The sequence below is a fragment of the Canis lupus genome, chromosome 15, assembly GCF_003254725.2.
Source record: "Canis lupus dingo isolate Sandy chromosome 15, ASM325472v2, whole genome shotgun sequence".
NCBI classification, from domain to species: Eukaryota; Metazoa; Chordata; class Mammalia; order Carnivora; family Canidae; genus Canis; species Canis lupus.
The window spans coordinates 42412913-42434065 of NC_064257.1; the positions used below are offsets into that span (position 1 = coordinate 42412913).

Below are 21153 nucleotides of genomic sequence, written 5' to 3' on the forward strand. Positions count from 1 at the left end.
GTGTGGGTGGTGTGTGTATGTGTGTGTAAGAACACAAATGTGGTCAAAATGTTAACAACTGCTGAATATAGGTGAAGGATCTATATGTGTTTTTTATACAGTGCCAGGTGCCACTGTCAATAATGTAATTCTCTAAAATGTGTTAAAATGTGTTAAAACAGATATATATTTATATGACATATATATAACATATATGTATATGTAACAGTCTAATATGCCAGTGGTACTCATTTATTCATTTTACCCACTTAAAAGGCTGCTTTTAAGGAGCTGAACTTGTATCACTGGTCATAAACATACTGTAAGGCCAGGGCGTGTAGGGCATGGATGTGGATATGAGATAAGAGACTACCAAAAATGTCATGGTAAAAATCAATGGCCAACGACCCCCCACCATCCCCATTATGAATACTAATAGCCAAAGATTACGTGAGTGACTGGCATCTGGCAGGCTGTGTGATCCTGTAAGGTATAAACTATCACCACTTGTCTTTTTCTTTTTCTCATTTTAATAGGCCTTTTAATAGGACACCCATCCACACGGTTCAAAATGGAAATGTATAAAGATATGAAGTAAAAAGTGTCTCTCCCACCTTGGTCCCCATCTGTGCAGCTTTCCCTAAACCATGTGTCCTTCCAGAGAATCTATAGTGCAAACCCATTGTCTTTTTAAAAGAGGAAAACTGAAAGAAGTTAAGTAACTTGCTCCAGTTCACGGTGGAACCACCCGGGGTTGGCCTCAGCCCCGGCCGTGTCCTTGGCGGCAACGCAAATGTCCCCTCCTGGCACAGGAATGTCCTTCTGCATGCCAGCTGTGGCTTCTGTTTGTAGAAATGTTCTCTCCTTGTATCTCTGCTCTGTGAGTCATAACCCACATCTCAAAATCTGTAGGGAGCTGTAGCTAGTGGTTCTGCCCAGCAATCTGTGGCTATTTTGCTTCTCTTACAATTAGCTCAATGACTCCCTAGAATGTTCCCAGTCAGCCCCATCTAGCGGAGCGGAATGCACCTGTGGGTTACCCTGCGCAGGACCACCACATCGAAGCGGCCTTCGCTGGAAGTGGAGGAGGATGCCAGAGTGTCTCATGTGGCAGCGGGCAAGAGCTCATTCCCGGAGATCCTCTGGATGCCTGTAAGCAGCCCCCACAGGTTGCTCATTCTTCCTGGTGCACTTCAAGAGGCTCTGACTTGTCACACAGACCAGCCGCTGCCGTCCTTAGCATGCACTGCTCCTCAGACTCCCTCTTAACTGCACATCTTGGCTCCCTCAGGCCCCTCTTCCCTCAGGATCCCTTCTGGACCTGTATCTCCGGCTCTGACCTCAGACAGCATCCAATCATTCCCTCTGGCAGCAGGCATAGGAGCTGCCAGGAAAGGCCATCCTCACCTCAGGCCCAATCCCAGTCCACCCCATCCTCCCTCAGGATCAGTACCAGCTGAGCCACATGACCGGCCTGGTGTCAGTCCTCCCAGCCCAGGGAAGAATGTAGTTCAGGTTGGTCCATTTACCCTGGAGGGAAGTCACTGAACCTCTTCTCACTCTGACCCTTAATTCTGGAGGGGAAGGGAGCCCACACTAATAGGGCTTTCTGTGGGTTGTTCTGCACACATCTTGTAACTAAGCCTCAGGGCAACCCGACAGGCAGCTTATCTCCCCCTTGTGGCCAGTAAGACGACTGAGACCCAGAGAGGCTATGTCCAGAAATAGCAGAACTGGGATTCACAGCCAGTTGGCCAGGATCCAAGCACCATCACTTCCCGAGGTGGTAAAGAGAACATGGGTCTTCCTGTTGCACTGGTTCCCTATTAGGTTTTTCCATAAAAATATAGGTAGGAAGGAACCATCAGTTATCTTTTCCACTTTGTACCTCTGGATGGAATGTGAGTCAGAGGAGGGAGTAGGGGGAAGTCCCACCCACTACCTTGAATATCTGTCCTCAGATTTTAAATGGTCAGTTTTCCTACTCGCCCCACACACACACATTTTTTTATTGCTTAATATTTTTTTTAAAGTGGTAGCTTCTTTACTATTTCCTCCAGAAAAAGCAAGCAAGATATTTTATGCAAAGACAGTCCTCGGTCCTTTCAAGTATTCTTCTGAAGGGCCACCTTGCCTAGTCCTTACTCCGCTGAAATGTAAGCCTGTTCCTTCCACATCCTCTAATATGTGCGGTCACCCAAGAGGTGCGATTTTTGCAACGCCAGGCCTGTGTTTACTCTGGCCTCGGCCCATATCTGCAATGCAGGTGCTGGTCACCAAGTGACAAGAGAAATCTCCGTGTTGGTGGAGGTCCTCGGGGAGTGTCCCCAGTGAGCCTAGTCCAGGGACCCCACCCAGCAGTGAGCCCCACCACCACCACCCCTGTGCAGGGACGAACGGGCTAAGAAGTGGAGATGATCACTGTCTCTCCTCGCCCAGACATGCTGCAGACGTGCAATGAGGAAGGAGGGTTATGCATCGCCTAGACATTCTTTGTTGAAAGTCTTTTTTTGTTCAACAAGTGTGCTACACCCAAGTTTGTCACAAATCCCTCAGTTTGAGAAATTGAGCTTGTTTGCTCATTCTTTCAATAACCGTAGTGAGGGAGAAACATTTTGGAGGGGACAAAGCTATCCTTGTCTCAAATGACATAAGAAGCTGCAGTTGGATGTCTGCACGGGCCTTCGATTTCCGCCCTAAAGGAAATGAAGGATGAGAGTGGGTTGTGCTTGGAGATGAAGGACCCCACGCTCCACCCCTGCCCACTGAGACCACGGACCCGTCTTCTCCAGGGCCCAGGCTGCACACAGCAAGCAGCAGCCTCTGCCAACTGCCTCATTACCGTGTGAATTCCCGCCACCATTTCAAGGGCCTCTGTAGATCCCACCTTTGGGTACAGGGAACAAATTCACTGCTCCCTCCTTCACGGACTTTTGTCCCTACCACTTCCCCCGAAATGGAAGATTCCCTGTGACCTCTGGGTTGCAATGATCTGCTCTCGACCTGGTAGTCAGTTGTCAGGCTTCTCCTCTCAGCTTCCCTTGTGGAGTCTCAGCCTACCTCAAGAGCCCCTCCTCACCTGCTGCTACAGCTCCTCCTCTGCCCACCCCTTAAAGACCGGCCTTCCCCCAACTTTTGTCTCCCACTGCTGGGTCAAACATTCTTCCAAGCTCTTCAACCAAAAAAAAAAGCTCTTCAACCATTCCAGCAGCTTCAGCCACCAAGCGTAGCTAAGGATTCCACACTATACTTTTCCAGCTCAGTCTTCTAGCTCCTTTTTTTTAAAAAGATTTTATTTATTTACTTGACAGAGGGAAAGAGCACCAGCAGGGGAACAGCAGAGGGAGGGGGGAGGCAGGCACCCCGCTGAGCAGGGAGACACATGGGGCTCGACCCCAGGACCCTGGACCATGACCTGAGATGAAGGCAGACACCCAACTAGCTGAGCCCCCAGGTGCCCTGCTGAGTCACCCCCGGAGGGTTTTACTCGTGCTTCTGCATGCGTCCCCGTGCCCTGTACCAATGTCTGTTGCAGCACATACTACATTCATTTCGGTTACCTTCATGTGCTTATCTTGCCAACAGGGCTACAAACTCTTAGAGCCACAAACAATGCAAAGAGCATGGGCATTAGGGTCAGAGGACTGGGTTCCAGTCCTCAGTTCACTACCTACTTGCTGCAAGGCTCCAGAACATCACTAGGTTTTTCTGGGCCTCCGTGACTTTATTATCTAATTCCCAGGATTCTCTGATCAGTTGTACCAGGGCAAGCATATAACACCTGCTATTTTCTCAGCTTTAAAGTTAGCTGAGTGATCTCAAAAGTCCTTTCCAGGTTAAAAAGTGTTCTAGTAGAGGGCAGCCTGGGTGGCTCAGTGGTTTAGCCCCTGCCTTCACGCCCAAGGCTTGATCCTGGAGACCCGGGATTGAGTCCCACGTTGGGCTCCTTGCATGGAATCTGCTTCTCCGTCTGCCTGTGTCTCTGCCTCTCTCTCTCTCTCTCTCTCTCCAATAAATAAATAAAATCTTAAAAAAAAAAGTGTTCTAGTGGAGCACCTGGGTGGGTCAGTCAGTTAAGTGTCCTTGATTTCAGCTCAGGTCATGATTTCAGAGTCCTGAGATCGAGCCCCATGTCAGGCTCTACTCTAGCTGTGGCACCTGCTTGGGCTTCTCCCTCCCTGGCCCTCTGGCCCTCTCCCCCTCCCCATACCCCAGCTTGCATGCTCTCATGCTCTCTGTGTAAGAAAAAAAGAAAAGAAAAGAAAAGAAAAGAAAAGAAAAGAAAAGAAAAGAAAAGAAAAGAAAAGAAAAGAAAAGAGTTCCTGTTAAGATGATAAAACCTGGGGCACCTGGGGGGTTCAGCTGGTGAAGCATCTGCCTGTGGCTCAGGTCATGATCCCAGGGTCCTGGGATAGAGCCCCCTGATGGGCTCCCTGCTCTGTGGGGAGCTTCCTTCTCCCTCTCCCCCTGCTCATGCTCAATCTCTCTAAAATAAATAAATAAAATATTTAAAAATAAATCAAGTGATGAGACCTATACAGCAAGTAAAAAGGAAGACCTATTACAGGCAGCACTAGACTGCTGGATCACCTGAGCCTGCTATTTCCTGTGCAAAACATACTAGCTGGCGCCCTGGACACACTAAGCACCTAAGCACCTGCAGCTAGTAGGGCATCTCCGTCCCTCACTTCTGGGTTCTAGTATGACCAACGTTCAAGTAGGTGGTGAGTCTCATTCCCTGTGACTAAATCAGGTGTAGTACGAACTGATGAGATATTTAGTGTGAAATGGAGAGCCGTTTTCTTGGAAAAGAAGAAAAAGGCTGAATGCTTTGGAATTCTTTCAAATTCCAGGGCAAGGCAACAGTAGAAGATTGAAGGAAGAAAGGGGTAGCAGTCTAGAAGGATCTGGCACATGCTGCATCACTACTGTCAGAGTTCTCACCCAAGAGAAGTCAAAACTGGAAATTGTGGGTGATGCATTTAGAGAAAGATGACATCTCATTCCAATCAGAGGACCCATTAAAAAAAAAAAAAAAAGACAAAGAAAGAGAGAAAAGAGAAAGGTCCTGATTCTAAATTTCAAGTCTGGGGAAAATAATTACATTTATGTGTTTAAGTTAAAATAAAATGTAGTGTGTCTATATCTCGTGCTACAGAGAAAAGGACCACGGCCGAGCTGAGCACCTCACAATCATAGGAGGAGAGAGGACTGACTCACCCTGCTGAAAGTCACCCACTAGAGCTTTTGTCCAATTTCTTCCTTCTAAATTTGACTGAGATGGTTGGCATTGGTTTTTTAAAAGAATTCCAGGCAGAGGGAAGTTACATAAAGTCCATCTACCATAGTTCTTCCAAAACAAACAGTTCAGTACAGAATACTCAGCTTGAGATAATGAAACATGCAAAGCCACCTTCCCACTGAAATCATTTCTCAAAAGGTGGATTTAAAGCACTTATCACAGAAGGAGAACGGGAGGACAGAGGACAGAGGTAGGCTGGAACACAGATCACAAAAATCCTCTTTTGTAGTCAGGATTTGTCTTAAAATCTCTAGAATTAACAGTTTTGGTCGGTGAACATTCCTCTTGAAACTGGATTGAAATTGGGAGGAGACAAGCCATAAAGGGTACATTACATGGACATATTTCATTTTGAGGAAGTGCCTCACAAAACTGTGATCAGAAGAAGAAACGAAATGTAGAATTTCTGGCCCCTCACAAATCCATCATCTTATTACATGTTTACTATAATCTCACGCATTAAAATGCTGTACTTAAACCTGAATTATCCTTGCTGGGAGCCCACCATCTTCCCTTTTGGAAGGTTACGCCAGATCCTACATGTTGATCAAACGTGATAATAAAAAGACTTAAGAAGGTGCCAAGGCTTTCGGGCTCACAATTTGTCACTGTGAATCTATGATCCAAACCAAAATATGGGAAGTCCACTAAACACAATTATTTTTAACAGGTTAAAATGCAATTTGGGTCGTTTCTTTCAATGCTGTTGGCCTGGAGCTGAGCCACCCCTGCTGCCACGTCTGGGGCTGACCAAGTAACCACCCAGGAGAGCCCTGCTGCTGCCGCTTGTCAGGCCTCGTCCCTCGGTGTGAGCATGCTGATAGCCGTGACAGCGTCCTCCCACTACCCTCCCCTGGGGACCACAGAACGATGGTCACCAGCTAGTCTCCAGCTGACCACACTCCACTCAGGCTCTTCCCACCAATCCTCCCTCTAGCTTCTGTGTTCATCCCTGCACTGTCAGTGCTTGCAGGGGCCCTGCTATGTTAGCCACTCTCGAGATCTACCACCACGGCGGGGGCGGGGGGGGGGGGTCCTTACGCAGGAGTTCCCTCTCAGCTCTCTATCCCTGCCCACCTGCCCCCCCCTACCCTCACGGTGCTCAGGGCTGAGCCCACCTCTGTACCGAGGCCTCTTCGCCCAACGCGACCGTCCTGGATAAAACCTGTTTTCCTGCGTTAAGGTGCAGTAAACACTAGTTCAATGAATGAATAAATTCACATTTAAATCCCCTTGGAGCTCCAGGTGCCTCAGTCCATGAAGCGGTTGAGCATCTGACGCTTGGTTTCGGCTCAGGTAGTGACCCCAGGGTTGTGAGAGCGAGCCCAGGTCAGGGGTGCTGCTTGGCAGACAGTTCACTTGAGATTCTCTCCCTCTACTCTCCCCCCTTGCCCCCCAAATAAATAAACAAATCCATCGCCAGCCTTCCCCAGACCTGGTCCCAGCCCGCCCGCTGCAGCCCTGCACTGGACCGCCACCCTCCCTCACAGCCCGTCAGCCAGTGCACCCCCTCCCCAGCCCCGTGTCCCCCCATGTCCCTCCCCAGCCCCGTGTCACCCCTGTGCCCCTCCATGTCCCTCCCCTTCTCCCTGCGGCTCCGCCTGGCAGCGCCCTCCCGGCAGCACACACCCCGCACACCCCACACCTCCTCCAGGATGGCTCCCGAGAGCACACTGGCTGCCCTCAGCCCTCTGTCCCAGGGAAGCACAGTCCGGGCCTCCGGGAGCCTCACACCCCCCTCCCGCCCCCCAGCCCAGCCCAGCCCCCCAAGCCCATGTCCCCTCCTCCTTTCACTTCACGTCTTGTCTTGTCAGCAGGCGTGGTGCCTCGCAACGAGGCGAGCAGTTGGTGAGAGGCAGATGCTGTCTCGTCCCCCACCCTGGCACCCTCGGGGCATCCCTGGGGCACAGGAGCCTTGTTTCCACCCCTTTGTGTGTGACGGCACCCGGAGGAGACCAGCGCGGACGGTCACCCAGTGCAGCACCTCGCAGACAATGACTCAGGCGTCCTACACAGGCCTCCAGAGTCACAGCGGCACATGCACACAGGGACCTGTTCCGCCACCCTCAGAGCTGCTGGTCTGCTCGGGCAGCTCCATGCTCAGCGTCTGGGACAGGGACCATCAGAGGGACCCCGATCGACACACTGGGCTGCCACACAACCGCCCTACAATCCATCACACGGCATGATCTAGGAAGTGACTGAACTAAATGGGTGCTGAAGGAATGCCTGGCGATCGTCAGCCTACCGTGGCTCCCTTTATTCTTCGATGCAAAAATACACAGCATCGCAAGTGCTCTGGCGATGGGTGCTCAGTGACACTTACACTACAGAGGCCCCGCGACTTTTAGAGTGGCGGACAACGAAGAGTCCCGACTGCTGCAGCTCTGGCCTACCTCTTGTCCTACAGAGCCCATGTAAGCACGTTCCCTCAATCACAGGTCAGGCAGAGGGGACCGGACCTGTGACCCCACAGCACACCTCATTCTTAACCATGTAGAATTACTCTGAGCCAAAGGCATTTGAGTTCTTGGAATGTCATTCGTGCCTAAAAACAGAGCCCCACGGGAGGACTCCAGCATCATGAACCCCTCCCCAGGGCTACTCCTCTTCCGGGGACACAGGATGCAGGCACCACACCTGGACAGACATCACTACAAGCAACACATCATTTATTCTCCTAAGGCTCTGTGTATCTATACAAAAAATAATTTGCTTTTCCCTTAAGTGTCCCTTCTCCCTCCCATGCCCCCCTCCCCGCTAAGTTAGGTGCACAGACTCCAGGTCCTGACCACCCCTCGGCACGACTCACTGATTCCACATGTAAGTCTGACGCACCTGCTGATAAACTTCCTACCTGACAGTAAACGAATATATTATATTTCTGTCTTAGACCAGACGCCAAAATGGGTAACAAACTATTAATTTGAAGCAACCAGATTAGGTGTAGAGCTCCTTTTGCAGAGATTTGCATCTGTATTTTCTGGCTGCAAACAAAATCCTCCGTGTACTCAGCCTGAAAACCCTTACTGAGAAAACACTGTGCACATGCTCCTCAATCTATGGATTGAAAATACACTTTCCCTTGGAGGTACACAGTGATTCAGTCTCCCTCCCCCTTGGCAACTGACAAGGCTGAAAGCAATCACGTTTTACATAAAACGGACAACAAATGAGCAAGGTGGCTGATGAACTCGGGGTTTCTCAATCTTGGCACTTTGACGTTTGTCCTGGATGATTTTTTGCTCTTGGGGAGCCATCCTGAGCACTGTCAGGCCTCTAGCACGAAAGGACAGTGCTGCCCCCGTGCCCACCTGGCTCATGACATCACGGTCTCTCCAGACTTCTGTCCTGAGGGACAAAGCCACACCCCACACCCCCGCTGAAGTTTAGGTCTAAGTTGACCCCGCCCTGTGGCCGGGAGACTTCATGACCCTGACCAATATCGCTCTAGCCATGGCACGCCCGGAAAATGAGGTTTCTGGTCTAAGTGACTGGAAGAAATAAAGCCGCCCACGGGAGACACCAAGGCTGGGAGCACCTTGAAGGAGGGACCCCGGCCCCAACTGCCTGCACCCCCTCCAGCCTGCTGTCCTCCAGCCCCCATCTGGGGTGTGCTCTGCAGCCCCATGCACTCCCCGAGTCCCCGTATGTGGCAACACGGCTGGAAGGGCCACCACCCACCGTGGGCACTACCTGCAGGACATGCCCACGGGCCCAGGGCCAGCACAGGATGGGGCCGGGAAGGTAGGCGGCTGCCCGGTCCCTAGCCACAGCGGAACCCAGTGGGAGGGAGGACCCCTGTCCCGAGGCCCTGGAGGGGGTGACCCCGCAGTGCTGCCTCATGTGAGTAAGGGGTCCCAGGGTCCCGGAGCCTCCGCCCCCACCCAGAACCTGCACAGAAGCACATTCCCTGAAGCTCTGCAAGAATCCTGAGCCTCGCTCCCCATTTCTCTCTCCCAGCACTCACTTCAGGAGCCAGGGAGGGACGCAGCCTGACAACCCCTGCCCCATAGACACCAGGCCAACAGGTAAGGCCCGAGGCAGTGGGTGCAGCTGGGGGGCCCTATAGTGCCACTTCCGGGAAGTTTGGAGCCTCCTCTTATGAAGACTCAAGGCCCCTCCAGTTGCCACCCTAACCCCACACACCTTGGGGACCTCGTCAACTCGCTGGAGACCCAGCAGAGACCAGGCAGGTCCCACACAATCCCCTGCCTTCCCCTTGGGCTCCCTTCTGATAAGAAAGCTTCCTGGGCTTCCAGGCCCCAGGCTCAGACATCAGCCACCGGGCATCAGACACAAAATGGGCCTGAGGGCTCAGTCACAGTAGAGCCATTGACGAGGAAAGTCAGCATCCACTACACAGCACAGGCTATAATAACGTTCTGGTGGAAGAAACTCAAAGACTCAACCACTCCCGTGAAGGGAAGCAAAACAGTAATACTGGGAACAACAGGGGTGCCTGGGGGCTCAGGGGTGGAGCATCTGCCTTCGGTTCAGGGCGTGACCCCAGGGTCCAGGGATCGAGTCCTGCATCGGGCTCCCCGCAGGGAGCCTGCTTCTCCCTCTGCCTGTGTCTCTGCCTCTCTCTGTGTGCCTCTCATGAATGAATAAATAAAATCTTTTAAAAAAGGATTTAACTTGAACAACAAGTAGCAAGAGGAGTGAATGCACCCAACCCCTCCCCTCCCAATCACGTTTAAGACAAAATTTTTTATTTCAATTTTTAACCTTCACTTCATTTTAGGTTTTGAATTTTTATTTTTAAGCAGAAGGTGCCTTTAAATCTCGGGGCCAGGGATGAGGCACCGAGTCTTATGTTCTATGTATAAAATCAGAAGTGTGGAGGAGAAACTAAGGCAGGGAGGCCAGTTTAGTCCATGGGAAGTGTGAGGGTCTGTGCCTTTGCTGTGGGCCGGGATGCAACAGGCCGTGAGGCTGGCAGGCCCAGGCTGCACGTGATGGCCTCGGCAGGTACCCTGGGCACCCTCACGCCCCAGAGAGTGCTGGGGGCAGGCAGGCCGGCCTGGCGGGATGGCGCTCAGCAAGGCCCAGATGCGCCCGATCCAGCTCCCGAGCTGACCGGCTCTGCCACCCGCGGGCTGCCAGGTGCTCTAATCCTCTGGGCCTCAATGGGTTCCACCCTCAGGACGAAAACCGACCATTGTGAGGACGCGTGACAAGCCAGCATGTGCTGTCCTCAGCCCAGTGACTAATCACAAACACAACGAGGTGATGCCAGAGCGGCCGCGCAGATAACCTGAGCGAACCCGGCATCATCAGGAAGAGGGAGGATAAGACGGGAAAATGTGACGTCATCAGGAAGAGGGGTTTGAGATGGTAGAAGGTGATGTCATCAGGAAGAGAGGGATGAGACAGGAGGATAGGACATGTCAGAAGAGGGCGGTGCGTCCTCAGGCTTGAGATCGCGGACTGAGAGGTGCCAGGTGCTGTGATGGAGACACCGGCCGAGGACCCAGGTCTGGGGCGGACACGGCCATGGCGACAAGACACCGACACCTTCGGGTTGAAGGCCGCGGCGAGGGCGAGGTGAGTGAGGTGCGGAGCGGGAGCCCGGCCAGGGCGGGCCGTGACCCGCGCCTGAGAGGCCACCGCCTCCGTCCAGACCGAGCAGGGGTCGTCGGGGGCCGGGCCGTCTGCAGACAGGGAAGGGCTGTGTCGGGGACCAGGAGGCGGCTGCAGGGCCCCGAGGTGAGGTGCCGAGGGACACGGCGACACGGAGCTGGGCGGGGCGAAGTCGGCCCACAGTCGGGGGGGCGGGGGGCGCAGGCGCCGGGACGCAGCCGGGAAGGCGGGAAGGCGGCGGCGTCTCTTCTCCTGGGAACGCCCGCTGAGCCTCCCCAGGTCCTGCGCGCCGCGACCGGCGACCGGCGTGGTTACCGTGGTCACCGTGGTTACCGTGGTTACCGTGGTCACCGTGGTTACCGTGACCGCGCTGCCGGGGCCTGCCCTCCCTCCCCCCGCGCACCCCCTCCGGGCGCTGCGCATCGCGACCGCGGGGGCGCCCCCGGGCCCCGCCACCCCACCCCCACCCTCCCCACCCCCGGCCACCCCGGCCAGGCCGAGGTCAAGGAAGGCGCGTGGTCCCCGCCCCGGCCACCCGCCGCCGCCGCCGTGCCCTTCTCCAACAGCCACACGTTGAAGCTCCGCCTCCGGCCGAGGATGAGCTCCCCGACCTCAGCGGCCGCAGCAACCGCACGGCCAAGGCGCGGACCCCCCAGCTCTACGCGGAGCTGCGCCCCAAGAGCTCGCCGAGCGGCCTCCCGCCGGACGACGTCATCCGGACCGGCGCGGACAACCCGGCCACCCTACATCATGACCGTGGGCTGCGTGGCAGGCGACGGGGAGTCCTATGACGTGTGCCAGGAGCTCCTTGACCCCATCCTCGAGGACCGGCCCGGCGGCTACAAGCCCAGCGACGAGCACAAGACCGACCTCAACCCCGACAACCTGCAGGGCGGCGACGACCCGGACCCGGACCCGGACCCGGACCCGGACCCGGACCCGGACCCCAACTATGTGCTGAGCTCGCGGGTGCGCACGGGTCGCAGCATCCGCGGCTTCTGCCTCCCCCCGCACTGCGGCCGCGGGGAGCGCCGTGCCCTCGAGCAGCTCGTGGAAGCTCTGTCGAGCCTGGACGGCGACCCGGCCCCGGTACCACGCGCTCAAGAGCATGACCGAGGCGGAGCAGCAGCAGCTCATCCACCACCACTTCCTCTTCGATAAGCCCCTGTCGCCCCTGCTCCTGGCCTCGGGCATGGCCCGCGACTGGCCCGACGCCCGAGGCATCTGGCGCGATGACAATAAGACCTTCCTGGTGTGGATCAAGGAGGAAGACCACCTGCGGGTTATCTCCATTCAGATAGGGGGCAACACGAAGGAGGTGTTCACTCGGTTCTGCAACGGCCTCACCCAGATTGAAACACTTTTGAAGTCAAAGAATTACCAATTCATGTGGAACCCTCACCTGGGCTACGTCCTCACCTGCCCATCCAACCTGGGCACAGGCCTGCGGGCAGGTGTGCACATCAAGCTGCCCCACCTGGGCAAGCATGAGAAGTTCCCAGAGGTGCTCAAACCGCTGCGGCTTCAGAAACTAGGCACAGGTGGTGTGGACACAGCTGCTGTGGGTGGCATCTTTGATGTCTCCAACGCAGACTGCCTGGGCTTCTCAGAGGTGGAGCTGGTACAGATGGTGGTGGATGGCGTGAAGCTGCTCATCGAGATGGAGCAGCGGCTGGAGCAGGGCCAGGCCATCGATGACCTCGTGCCTGCCTAGAAGTGAGGCCCCAGCCCACATCTGCCACCACCACCAGCCCCGCTGCTTCCTAACTTATTGCCCAGGCAGTGCCCGCCATGCACCCCTCTGATGTTCGCCACTTGGCGGCTGAGCCTGTAGCCTTGCTGTAGAGACTTCTGTCGCCCTTGGTAGAGTTTATTTGTGATGGCTAAGATGTTGCTGATGCTGAAATAGGGTTTCGGCCTGCAAAAAAAAAAAAGGAAGGCGCAGTGGCCCAGGGGCAGTCTCCCTAAGGGGACGCGCTCTCCTGTTTCCAAAGGTCGAAGGTCGGCAAGGCCCCAAGGGCTAGGCTGGAGGCTCCACGGGACTTCCGTTGTCCTGTGGTCCCAGAGGCCACGCCCTGTGCCCTGCTCGAGGACAGGAGGAGGACAGGAGGCGCCCGAGCTGCCTGCCCCAGCCGCCCTGGGCCGGGCCGGTGGGGGTTGGGGGGGGTGTGGGGGTGACTCTGCCCGGAGGGCCACGCATCTGGACTTCTCCTCTACAAGACCATGGCTCCGCTGTGAGGCCTCCTGCTGCTGAGAACACTCCTGCCTCCGCTCACTGGGCTGGTCTCAGGAGGAACAAATGGGACTTAATCAGTGCCCAACACCCATGACATCTCCTGGGAGGCAAGACAGTAGCAGGCCGCGCTCGGTGCAATGGGCTCTTGTGGTTCACACTGAGCATTCATTCTACAGAGCACGTCCCCCGGGATGGCTTGATCCTCACAGTCGTCCTGGGAGGAAGACCCTGTCCCCGCTCTCCTTTTACTAATGAAGAAATGGATGAGATCCCAAGATGTGATGTTGTTACTGTCATGGACTTGAACCCGGGCACCCAGGGCACGGAGCCACCGCCATGGAGTACCTGCAGTCTCACCTGCACACTCCCTTACTTGGACTCCTGCTCCTAGGAAGGCTACGTACGGATTTGCACTCAGGCTCTGGAAAGCAGCAACAGCATGTCCGTCCCAGGGGCAAGCACTGGCAGGTGGCTGTCCCAGGAGAGGCAAGGGGGACACATGTCCAGGTAGGTGGGATGTGGAAGTGATGGCCAGCCAGGTAGCAGAGAGCAGAGGGACAGAACTGCACAGCTTCATGACAGCCTGGAACGTCCCGGCCCGCCGCCAGCTGACTGGGCCAGGCAAGGGTGTGGGTGTTGGCGTCTGCAGACACACAATGTTTCCCTCACACCAACATGCCCAGGGACATGCTCAGGCCCTCGGAGGCCGGCCCCAGTCACAGCCACAGGATACCACCCACAAGCCTCCGCTATACGCAGAGACCAGCAGGGATTGTCTCCTCGTTGGGGATGCTACGTGGGCTCTTGTCAGTCCTCCTCAAGTAGGCCTCACTCTGGACCTCTGTGCTCACCTCTGCATCTCCCATCCTAGCAAGCTTCCTGCTAAGTCAGTTCAAGGTGGCCCCCACCCCTGATGTCTGACTGCCCTTAGTGTCAGACTGTGGTCCTCATTCCCAGTTGCAGCCCAGGTGAGGCCCCATCACCCTGGCCTGCCCTCCCGTGGAGAGAACCCCCAATGTTGAGCTGGGGCCCCTCCCTCCAATGCTTCCTCTGGGCAGTTCTCCACCCACCCACAGCCCTCGCCCCACCTCTCTTTGTGTCTGGGCTTAGATCCGATCTTTTCCCCTCTGGAGAACCCCAGTGCAGGACCTGAGTGAATCCACTTTACCTGTAACAGGTGTTGTTGAGACCGAGAAAGCGAAGGAGGACTCCAGGAGATAAAACGTTTTTTATTCCGCATCTTCTCCTGCTTAGTGCTTCTAGGACCCATGCCCCCACCTACTCTACATAGGCCTTGTAGGCTCTACACGCAAAGATCTTATGTCCTCCTTGTGAGGTCAAGGAAGTAAAGACTTCTCTAGAGCAGAGAACACCTAAGAAAGGAACAGGTGAGAAATGACCGGGATAAAGCCATGACGGGCGGACTCCAGACTGCCTGCGCCAGATGTCTCGATGCCAAGGCCCCCGGGCCCCAAGGAACAGCACCTGGGGCCTCGCCTTGGTCTAACCAGGTCCTGGATGCCTCAGGGGTCATGTACACCAGACTACTGCCCTCAGTAAGACCCCCGGATCCCAAGCGAAAATGAGACTCGTATTCTTTCCTCCCTGTGTCTCCTGGACACTCTGTCTGTACCCCCCACCCTGTCCGTACACATGGGCAATAAACCCCACCTTCACCTCCTGCTGGCTCATGTTTGCCTTCCATCCTGCCTGAAGCCAAGGACCCTCTCAGCTGGTCCCACAGGCCCTCCTGGGTCCCTGGCCCCCGCCTGCCTACATCATTACAGATGATTTTTTCTTGAGCAGCTCCAACAATGCCTGGGGTGGAGGGGGGAGCTGAGCAAAGCCTCACAACTACAGGGGGAAGGGTCCAAGCAGTGAGACACCCCCAACAGTTCAACCCCAGACCTCCCCGCCATGGTGTTTTGCTGGGAGAAAGACACGCTACTTGAGACGTTTTATTAGACTTGCCCTGGGGCACCTGGGGGCTCAGTCGGTTGAGCATTAGACTCTTGGTTTGGCTCAGGTCACAATCTTGGGTTGTAAGATCGAGCCCCATGTCAGGCTCCATGCTCAGCGCAGTGTCTGCTTAAGATTCTTTCTGTCCCCTAGCCCCCTCCCCAGCACACTCATGCTCGTTCTCTCTCTCGCTCGCTTTCTCACTCGCTCTCTCTCTCAAATAACTTTTTAAAATCTTTTTTAAAAACTTGCCTTTCACTATCTCCTGGTAGAAAAAACAGTAAATCTGCTAAAAATTCCATAATTTCTCCAACTAGGATGTTTTTCTTACCAAACAAACTTCTGATATTTAAGCATCTTTGAAATCTCATTTTTGCAAGAGAAGTATTCCCAGCTGCACACCTGAAAATAAAATGCTTGTGTGTATTTAATGATACATGAGCACAATAATGTTGGCTATTTCTGTGTGCCATCAAAAGTAATTCCTTTTTTTTATTTAAATTCAATTTGCCAGCATATAGTATCACACCCCGCACTCATCCCATCACATTCCCTCTTCAGTGCCTATCACCTAGTCCCCAGCCCCCTACCCTTTGTTTCCCAGTCTCTCATGGTTCGTCTCCCTCTCTAATATTCCCCACTCAGTTTCCCTCCTTCCCTCAGCGTCCCTCTCACTACTTATATTCCACGTATGAGTGGAACCACATGACAACAGTCCTTCTCCAACTGATGTATTTTACTCAGCATAATACCCTCCAGTTGCATCCATGTTGATGTAAATGGTAGGTATTCGTCCCAAAAGTAATTCTTAGAAACATCCTTTGTTTTATACAGGAAGATATGGAACAGTAGCAGGGCAGTTTATGGTGGTAGAGACTCAAGACCTTCAGAGCAACACGTAAGAAGGCCTCCTTTAGGGATCCCTGGGTGGCTCAGCGGTTTAGTGCCTGCCTTTGGCCCAGGGAGTGATCCTGGAGTCCTGGGTTTGAGTCCCACATCGGGCTCCCTGCATGGAGCCTGCTTTTCCCTCCTCCTGTGTCTCTGCCTCTCTCTCTCTCTCTCTCTCTCTCTCTCTCTCTATATATATATATATATATATATATATATATATATATATATAATAAATAAATAAATCTTAAAAAAAAAAAAAAAGGCCTCCTTTACTAAAGGCTAGGCACTAACCTGAACCCCAGCTGGCGTCAGGCAGGTGGCACGATGGGGGCCATCCTGTGTCCTGTACCAGCTCGTACCACCTGGCCTCCACCCACCCAACGTCAGCAACAGTCCTGACAACCTGAAGTGTCCCCAGACCTTGCCAGAGAGCCCCTGAGGGGCAGAGTCAGCCCGCTGGAGAATCCCCGAAGTTGAGGGCAGAAATGCTAATGTTCCACATTCTTCACCCTGTCAAGCAGGAAATGGACTCACAAGTGTGGGTTGAGAACATTGACCTTGATGGGGAAAACTAGCACAGGAAAGAATGATTGTTCAAGAAAAAAACACATGTTTACATGAGAACACCTTTGGTGTATTTCATGGTCGCCTGGTCTCGGGGGTTGTTGTACAGCAGGCTGGAAATTTCAGTAGCACATTCCCAGATGTGATGTTCTTTCAAGTAGTCTCCGGCCCGACTTTGCCAGATTGTTCAGTACGCTGCCTGTGGGGAATACGTTTCGGCAAAGGAGAGGATGCTTGGGGTGTGTTGCTCTGCGAGAGTTGAGATGTCAATAGGCGGGGCACCTAACAGCACTGCTTCATCACTGCCCACGGCAAAGTTGCCGGTTTTCCTTAATAGATCAATTACTGGCCTGGACTGCAGCGGGATCGGCTTTCAGGCCACGATGTGCCTGCGCAGCAGCAACTAGGCTGAGGAGCTGAGACAATGCACTGAACCTGAATTCTGAGGCTGTTTTGCAAATGAGTAGATCAGAAATTAAGTAAGACTACGGATGTAGTGAAACCAGCTGTCACTGCGGTGCCCAAGTCCTCCGAAGGACCCAGAACGGCCTTGTAGTAAAAAATAATAATCATCCAGCCTTACAGCAAGAGGCACAGGAATAAGCCCCATAAACCCAAGTAATAAGGAGCTTTCTTAGAGACACACCACCTTCCACAAGGCCCCCCGTTTGGTTCCTTTATTGAGTATTGTATATTCTGACTCCTAGAATGCTGGAAAGTGCTCTCTAAGCCACACTCCATTAGGAAGAGAAGAAGTCGTTCACGATGTTCCCGGAAGGTGTTAGAACTGCCTTGGTAGCAGCAAAAAGAAGCAGATCGAGATTTCAGTTGTAATGACAGAGGCGTACCATCTCCCGGTCAGGCTGGGCCTTCCCACCGTCAACACTACCTCACTCACTGCCCCAAGCCCACTGCTCTCCACCCCCAGCCCCAGCCAGGGCCTCACACCTGACACGTGGGCATCAGGATGGACAGCCGTGTACCCCATCTCCCGCGTCCCTTCTCAGTCCCCATGGGGCCCATTCTCTGCAAAGCAACAGAAGTAATCCCAAAACAGAGATCAAGTGATATCATACCCACCCTGTAAGGCTTCCTCTCACAGAGGACAAAATCCAAATGCTGGCCCAAGGCCCAAGGCCAAATGCCCTACACAATCTGGGCCCAGGGACCTCCTGCCATTTGCTCAGGAAGGCTCTTTCCACAGCTACCACAGGCACTGCCCCTCCCACCTCAGGGCCCTGCATGCGCTGTTCCCCCTCCAGGACCATACAGCTCAGCCAGAGAAGCCTTCAAACCTTTCAGAAGCAGACTCTCCCCCTGCATATGCTCTACCTGCATCTCCTTTGTGTCTTTCATTGCATTTACTCCAACCTGCAATGATTGTGTGTCATGTGTTGCCTCCCTTAGAGGACAGAGCCGATGACTGTCCAGGACGGCACCTGGTATGCAGCGGCTCAATGAACAGTTCTCAAGTGTGTGAGCTCTGGCATCTGGGAGCCCTCACCCCTCCTCCTTCACCTGCTTACTGGGTCCTGAATCCTGGCCTGACCCTTGTCGAAGACTGAAACTACAGGGGTTTCCCACCAAGGTTGCTACTAAAGACGCTGGTCTACTCCCAAGCACCCCTTTCCAGCAGGGGCCCACCACTTCCACTGATTGGACTTCCGTAGAGGGTCACATGTGTCTGTACCAGGCAAAGGGCTGCCCAGCTCCTTGGAGCTCTGCCCTTTAGAGGGTCCTGCTGGCTTTGGAAGGCCAGTCCCCAAACCCTTCTGAAGGCCTCCTGGTTCCCACCCTGGGTTCCTCAGCTCACAGATGCCCCAGAATGCCCATGACAGCTGTGCTTCAGAAGCTACACTGTAGGGGCACCTTGGGGCTCAGTGGGTGAGTGTCTGCCTTCAGCTCAGGGCATGACCCTGGTGTCCCGGGATCGAGTCCCGCATTGGGCTCTCTGCAGGGAGCTTGCCTCTCCCTCTGCCTGTGTCTCTGCCTCTTTCTCTGTGTCTCTCGAATAAATAGATAAAATCTTTAAAAAGAAGAATCAGCAGCAGCTACACAGGAGCTGCCCCGAGGACCACAGCTCCAGGAATGTCAACCACCAGGGCTTCTGTGCACTGAGGAACTGTTACACACAGGCTGCTGGGGTCCCAAGCAGCCCAGCTGGACTCTCAGCTATAAAGTGGAGATGGCCGCCCACACTTTGTGAGGTGAGTCTGAGAGTGGAAGCTCCTGAGTACAAAGCACCTTACACATAACATGCATCCAGCAATGACAACTGCTACTATCCAAATGGGTTTACAGATAAGATCTAGGGAGGGTGGGGAGCTTGCTGGTGGCCTTGGATCCTGTAGCTGGCAGTAGCAACCCCCCGCTCCCACCAGCCTGCACCTCCTCCACCAAGGGGTGGAGCCCCTTGCTCTGCCCATGGATGAAGCCTGGTGATGCGCTGTGACCACCGACTGAAACACAAGAGGGTTTGTGCCGCTTGTGAGCCTAGGTGAGTGCCCTGTACAGGCTTCTGCTTGCCCTCCTTTGGAATCCATGCCCACCGAGGGAATCAGCCGGGCTGTGAGGTGACAGATGTGTGCCCAGGCACCCCATCACCTTGGCCGGATGACCACCAGACATCTGCGGGAAGCCCCAGAGACCAGGTCATCTCAGACCCATGCCCCATCCAGCCTGACTGTGGGCCTGTGAGCAGGGAGCCATTGTCGGGCAGCTGCATTCTGGGTGGTTTGTTCAATGCAACAGCAGCTAATTAACGCAGCCATTTAAATATGGTATCAGTCTCACATCCTTTGCTTTGGTGTGACCGTGAGTCAGTGCTTCAAAAATACCTAATAGCTTCACTCATCAAACACTCTTTGAGTCTGTCTCTGAGCAGCACGGTGGGGCTGGGCACTCCCACAGCCCCTCACCATGGAGGCCTCAGCTATCCCCTCCTTCTCCCTCCTGTGACATGAAGGACATGACCCAGGAAGCTCAGGAGCGTCTAGAGGACACGCAGTTCGGGGAGGGGAGATCCAGCCCTGGGGCAGGCCTCAGTGGTGGGAAGGCCCCCACCCCTCCCACCCCCCCACCCTGAAACCCCGGCCCCCCACCCCAGCCCCCTTCCCACCATCCTGAGGCCCCTGCCCTGCCCCGGCCTCCCTGCCTCCCAGTCTGCTTCAAGGTCCCCAGAGGCTGGGCTGTCCCAAGGATGCTCACGGGTCACCCCCATGCCCCCTGCAGGACGCAGTGCACGGAGCCCCCATGAGGGCTGCTAGGGACCCACCTAGCCCAGCTCTGACACACACAGGCCCCCGCCCCAACTGCCAACCTTTCTGCCTCACGACGTCTTGATTGTCTTTGATGTCGCCAGGTGAAAACTCCATGAGGTTGGACCAGGCTTTCTGGAAACACTGGAATCCCTCGTGGGTCAGCCCAACCTCAAGGTAGAACTCTCGAGTCGCATTCTGCACAGTGGGAAGCACCTGTGTCAGGGCCTGGCTCTGCAAAGAAAGGATGCCCTCCTGAGGGGACACAGCCCCAGGCTGGCACCGCAGCCCAATGCCCACCAGCAACTTCCTCGCAGAAGCAGCCATGCCTGCACCCCTTCTTCTCTTAGGGAATTTAAATATTTATAAAATGCTGTGAGACGCTTATGGGGAAACAGTGTAAACCAAAAATAAATTGGGGAGAATGTTTTCAGAGGCTATAGTTCATAGTAGTAAACAGTTTTGAAGAACAACACAACATTGTGCACATGTGGAAGTTCCCAGGGGATATACTCTCTAGAGCTCACATGCACACCCAACAATACCATCCATGTGGCCCTTAATCCAAGGGTGACCAGACATCTGTTAGCACAGTACACAACTTGTTTAGGGATCTGCCGCTGCAGCATATTTCGTTCAGTGGCACTTACACTCCGTGACTCCAAATCACTCCTCTCCCAAAACGTTTTCAGCACATGGGAACACATCCGTTGGGTATAATCTTCTAAAAGTCCAGTATAAGACATGAGAGTCAGTGATGAGTTATCTTACTGGTAGCATCTCATGTCAGAAAACGTGATATTGGGGCTCCTGGGAGGCTCAGCCAGTTAGGCATCTGCCTTTGGCTCAGGTGGTCCTAGGATTGAGTCCCAGGTGGGGTTTCATGCTCAGCGGAGTCTGCTCGTCCTGCTGCCTCTGCCCCCTCGTGCTCTCTCTCTCTTTCCCTCTCTCTCTCTCTCATATAAATAAATAAAATCTAAAACTAAAAAGAAAACATGACATCAACAAGAACATCTGTGCATGGGTTTGGCCCTACTCGAATGAGCGATCATCCTCGCTGGCTCCTCCACAGCCTGGTGCCTGCCCAGCAGAGGCCCGACTGCGCCCGGCTCCTGGGTGTGAATTCAGCTCCCCTGCACCTGCTCAAAGTGCTTCCCCCTGCCACACTGACCCCCGCAGCTTGGTGCAGGCACGGCCCAGGAAGGGACTGGGAAAAAGGTCAGCTTGCAGCCCTGAAGGCAACCAGCTGTGCTAGGGGTCCCCGGGCCATAGGCCTCTAGCTCCATCGCGTACCCTTCATATGGACCTATAAAGGTGACCCTTCTCAGCAGCTGGCCCAGGCCTCATCTTTCCCACCCCACTTCAGAGACAGACTCCAG

At 54.3% G+C, this 21153-nt stretch overlaps 2 protein-coding genes and 1 long non-coding RNA gene across 8 annotated transcripts in view; 2 read left to right on the forward strand and 1 right to left on the reverse strand.

Moving 5' to 3' along the window:
* Nucleotides 1–21153, reverse strand: part of NT5DC3 (5'-nucleotidase domain containing 3) — a 93262-nt gene that overhangs the window by 54235 nt on the left and 17874 nt on the right. For 4 of the 6 annotated variants that reach the window (XM_049094139.1, XM_049094137.1, XM_049094140.1 and 1 more), the window contains one exon: nt 19837–20008. In XM_049094139.1, the coding sequence (XP_048950096.1) occupies nt 19837–20008 (172 nt within the window). The remainder of the gene's footprint in view (nt 1–19836; nt 20009–21153) is intronic. The other 2 variants (XM_049094138.1, XM_049094141.1) reach the window with 1 other exon arrangement.
* Nucleotides 10479–14784, forward strand: LOC112654294 (creatine kinase B-type-like). The gene is given in 4 exon segments (XM_049094144.1): nt 10479–10831; nt 11434–11606; nt 11608–11952; nt 11954–14784. Coding segments are annotated over 4 exon segments (1197 nt in total). The 5' UTR covers nt 10479–10780; the 3' UTR covers nt 12582–14784.
* LOC118350793 (uncharacterized) lies at nt 18735–20835 on the forward strand. The gene is made up of 2 exons (XR_004805295.2): nt 18735–19014; nt 19879–20835. It is a non-coding gene; the product is annotated as an uncharacterized LOC118350793 (long non-coding RNA).